This window comes from Charadrius vociferus, unplaced genomic scaffold (genome assembly GCF_000708025.1).
Source record: "Charadrius vociferus isolate BGI_N301 unplaced genomic scaffold, ASM70802v2 scaffold132, whole genome shotgun sequence".
Lineage (NCBI taxonomy): Eukaryota > Metazoa > Chordata > Aves > Charadriiformes > Charadriidae > Charadrius > Charadrius vociferus.
In genome coordinates, this window is record NW_009647028.1 from 561,665 (window position 1) to 563,073 (window position 1,409).

Genomic DNA, 1,409 nt, shown 5'->3' on the forward strand with positions numbered 1-1,409 from the left:
TTGAGGCACCCGGCTGTGGCGCCACCGGGCCATGGCATAACTGGGCCGTGCCATCCCCAGGGCACCCAGCTCCAATCCGGGCGCTCTCCCCATGCCATCCCGGTCTCCGGGGTGCACGCACCTGATACCCGGGGAGCCACGCGTGCCCGTCACCACCCCATGAGCCTGCCCGCCCCGGCACGGTGGGCACCAGACAGCGGTTCCGGCACCATGCCAACCTCACCCCGTCCCCTCACGGCACCGTGTGTCTTTGCAGGGAGTACGGGACCATCGACGACGTGGACATCGACCTCCACGTGAACATCAGCTTTCTCGATGTGAGTCCCCGGGGTGCCCCCGGCAGCGTTGGCACGGGGAGGGTGGGGACACATACCCGGGGGGTCCCCAAATTTCCCTCCCCAGCTGGGGGTCCCCGCGGCTGTGCTGAATCACAGCTCTCCCTCGGCAGGAGGAGGTGGCGACGGCGTGGAAGGTGCTGCGGACGGAGCCCATCGTCCTCCGCCTGCGCTTCTCCCTCTCCCAGTACCTCGATGGCCCCGGTAAGTGGGGACAGGCAGGACATGGTGTCCCCACGTGCCCTCGGAACGAGGATGGCAGTGGCACTGACAACTTTTCCTCCTCTCTCACTCTGCAGAACCGTCCATCGAGGTTTTCCAGCCGTCCAACAAGGAGGGCTTCGGGCTGGGTCTGCAGCTGAAGAAGTAAGAGCCGAAACACAACAGGCACCCAAGGGTGGTGGGTGAGGTGGGCTGCGGGGTCACCATTTTGCCCCAAAACTGGCCAGGTGCCACATGTCCCCATGCCACCCCACCTTTTACCTGCCACACAGCCCGGTGACGGTCTCACCGCCAGTTTTGGGTGGGGAAGTGGAGGATCTGGGTGGCATGGACCACCCAAACACCAGGCTTGGCGGGCACAGAAGCACCCATGGGTGCTGGCACCTGGCTCAGGCACCCGTGCCACCTCTCTGCCAGGATCCTGGGCATGTTCACGTCCCAGCAATGGAAACATCTCAGCAACGATTTCCTGAAGACCCAGCAGGAGAAGCGGCACAGTTGGTTCAAGACGAGCGGCACCATCAAGAAGTTTCGTGCTGGCCTCAGCATCTTCTCCCCCATCCCCAAGTAAGACCCTGATGGTGTCCCCAAGGGACCAACCCTCTGTCCCCTGGGTGGCTGGGGACCTGGCACCGTGCCTGGGTTTCCCCACTCGTCCCTCGGATGCTGCTGCTCCCTACCAGAGCCCGCGAAGGTGAAGGTTGCTCCCAAAAAACAGCCGACGGGTTAATTCGGCGCTGGGTGTCAGAGGAGTAGGGGACGGTGACAAACCGGGGGAGCTCAGCGGGACTCTGTGCCCGCAGGTCTCCCAGCTTCCCTGTCATCCAAGATTCGGTGCTGAAGGGCAAACTG

The 1,409-nt window shown here is 63.8% G+C and overlaps 1 protein-coding gene across 1 annotated transcript in view; it reads left to right on the forward strand.

Annotated features, from left to right (window-relative positions):
- Positions 1-159: 159 nt before the first annotated feature.
- Positions 160-1,409, forward strand: part of PARP6 (poly (ADP-ribose) polymerase family, member 6) — a 5,571-nt gene continuing 4,321 nt past the window's right edge. Inside the window, exons 1-6 of the mRNA XM_009895572.1 lie at positions 160-182; positions 257-317; positions 449-539; positions 635-701; positions 975-1,124; positions 1,361-1,401. Coding sequence (XP_009893874.1) covers positions 160-182; positions 257-317; positions 449-539; positions 635-701; positions 975-1,124; positions 1,361-1,401 — 433 coding nt within the window. The remainder of the gene's footprint in view (positions 183-256; positions 318-448; positions 540-634; positions 702-974; positions 1,125-1,360; positions 1,402-1,409) is intronic.